At 59.2% G+C, this 2,159-nt stretch overlaps 1 protein-coding gene across 1 annotated transcript in view; it reads right to left on the bottom strand.

The window, feature by feature from the left end:
* The window catches only part of EHMT1 (euchromatic histone-lysine N-methyltransferase 1), a gene marked incomplete at both ends in the record, with an annotated part of 55,829 nt that overhangs the window by 19,048 nt on the left and 34,622 nt on the right, over nt 1–2,159 (bottom strand). The window contains 2 exons of the mRNA XM_010830287.1: nt 127–300; nt 1,318–1,544. Of these exons, the coding sequence (XP_010828589.1) occupies nt 127–300; nt 1,318–1,544 (401 nt within the window). The remainder of the gene's footprint in view (nt 1–126; nt 301–1,317; nt 1,545–2,159) is intronic.

The following is a 2,159-nucleotide window of genomic DNA, read 5'->3' as shown; positions in this document are numbered from 1 at the left end:
GGGAGCACATGGAGGGCACATGTGGCCTCGGTGCGCACAGACGCTGGCGGACGGGGACACCCAGCAACGCAGTGGGGGCCTTGTGCAGGAGGACGGGGAGGGGTGGAGGCTGCAAGAAGGGCTTACTTCTCGGAATCCAGGGCGATGAGTGCGCTCTCCAGGGTCTCCTTCCCAGGGCCCTGGGAGAGGCCTGGCGCCGGCTTCCCCAGCCCAGCCGGCCCTGTGGGGTCGAAGCCCTCCGGCACCTGGGGGGCCAGGCTCTGCGGCTTGTCCTCCTCTGAGAGCAGGGGGCCAGCAGTGCTTCGGGGAGGAGGAAATAAGCGGAATTCTGAGTTTTAGAGACATGCAAACTCCCCCTCTTACGGAAACCAATGAATACACAACACAGGACCCCTCAGTCCCCAGCTGTGCACCTCCGAGGCAGAAAACGACCTCGGGCTCACTGTCTGTCCCGGCCCAGAGGGCAGTGCCCAGACGCAGACCAAATCCCAGGGAGCGCTCAGAAGCGAGGGCAGCCTTTCCTAGGCTTCTGCACCAGTGTTCAAATTTGCTTTAGAATCCACTCCAGGTTGAATCTCAAGTCCACTGCCTGACCAATACAAGGAACACCTTGGAATTTTGACTCAGAGCATTAAACTTATAGACTAACATAATTAATTCACAAAAATATGATGGCATCAACACCATCCCCATACTAAGTTCTGAATGTTTACAATTTGAGCCTCTTAACCTTCAGCGGATTTTCAGTCACGGGTTAGGGTAGGTCGTGAGTTTGCTGCTGTTTTGAAGGCTCTCCTTCACCCTGGCTTCCAGCTGGACAGGCTGGTGAGGACAAGGCTTCTGACACCTTTTCTTAACTGATCATCTGGACGACTAACTCCAATTAGCTCTATGAGTTCTTCAGCTATTTCCACCTAATTCTTTTAGGAAGAAAACTATATGTTTGCAATACAAATCCTTCTCTTGTAGACTGTTTCTTGTGTATTCAGCTAGGGCGTCCTAAACATAGTAACAGCAGACCATACAGCAGCTGATGCTGACGCTCCACGTCGTACACGTACACACAGGTGCACGCAGGCAGGGACAGGCACGCACAGGCACCGCAGGCTCAGGGAGCACTGTGCTTCAACACAGAGCGCGGACACACATCACGGAGGATGGTGTGACACAGGTCCACACACAGGTGAATGAGTGTGCAGAGGAGACACGTGCACAGCGCAGCGAGCAAACACAAGTCACCGTGCCTCCCAGCCTCACGGGTCAGAGCTCACGGCGCGTGCGCCAGCAGGGAGACCCCTGGCGGCTGGGGGCACATACCTGCCCGTGGTGGTGTCGGCCCTGCCCTCTGCTGCACAGCTCTTCTCCTGCCCAGGGGCCAGGGTCACCGTGGACGTCGTGTCTGCCTTTGCAATGGTCACCTCTTTGGCCTTGGAGGTCTCCTCCCCACAGTGGGGACAGTAGCTGGCATTATTGACTCGAGAGGCACAGGCTTTGTGGAAACGATGAGAAATGCTGCTCTCAGGCTGACATTCCATAAAATTACCCTAAAGATGGGAAGGCAACAAGTCATTCTCACTGGGACTAAAATGCAGAAAAGCAAGTGAACCCGAGGTGCAGGCACATGTGGGGCAGGAAGCCGGCGTGGGGAGGAGAGAAGGCCTGTGGCCCTGCGCCCTGCTTGAAGCGGAGGGCATCCCCACCCCCGCGCCTCGCTCTGCGCCACGCTGCTCAGTGGGTGAGCCATGTATAAGACCAGGTCGACAGGAGACCCACGGAGGACGCACCCGGGAAGCAGACTCACAGCCCTGAGAGCCGGCAACAGCCCTCAGCAGAGTCCCCCAGCCGCAGGCGGGGCTCTGGGGCAGAAAGTGGGACCCGGGGCCATCTTTCAGCAGAGGCATGGAAGGATGTGGAGGACTGGGAGGACACAGAGCCGTGGCATCTGGAGAAGCCCCAGGAGAGAGGCTCTAGGCCGGGAGCACGAAGGGCCACGTGGAGCCCGTGAGCCCAGGAGAGGGCCTGGGAGCACCTGTGGCTGAGCCACCGAGGAGGACGGCCCGGGGCTCCGCAGGTGGCAACACGGGGCAGGCGGTCCTGCCGGGCAGCGCCAGGAGCAGTGGGGAGGGGCTGGGCGTGCCCGGGAGGCGGGGGGGCCCCAC

Source organism: Bison bison, unplaced genomic scaffold (genome assembly GCF_000754665.1).
Source record: "Bison bison bison isolate TAMUID 2011002044 unplaced genomic scaffold, Bison_UMD1.0 scf7180017858910, whole genome shotgun sequence".
Lineage (NCBI taxonomy): Eukaryota > Metazoa > Chordata > Mammalia > Artiodactyla > Bovidae > Bison > Bison bison.
The sequence above is the reverse complement of the archived record's forward strand: the minus strand, read 5'-3'. Positions and strand labels throughout refer to the sequence as shown.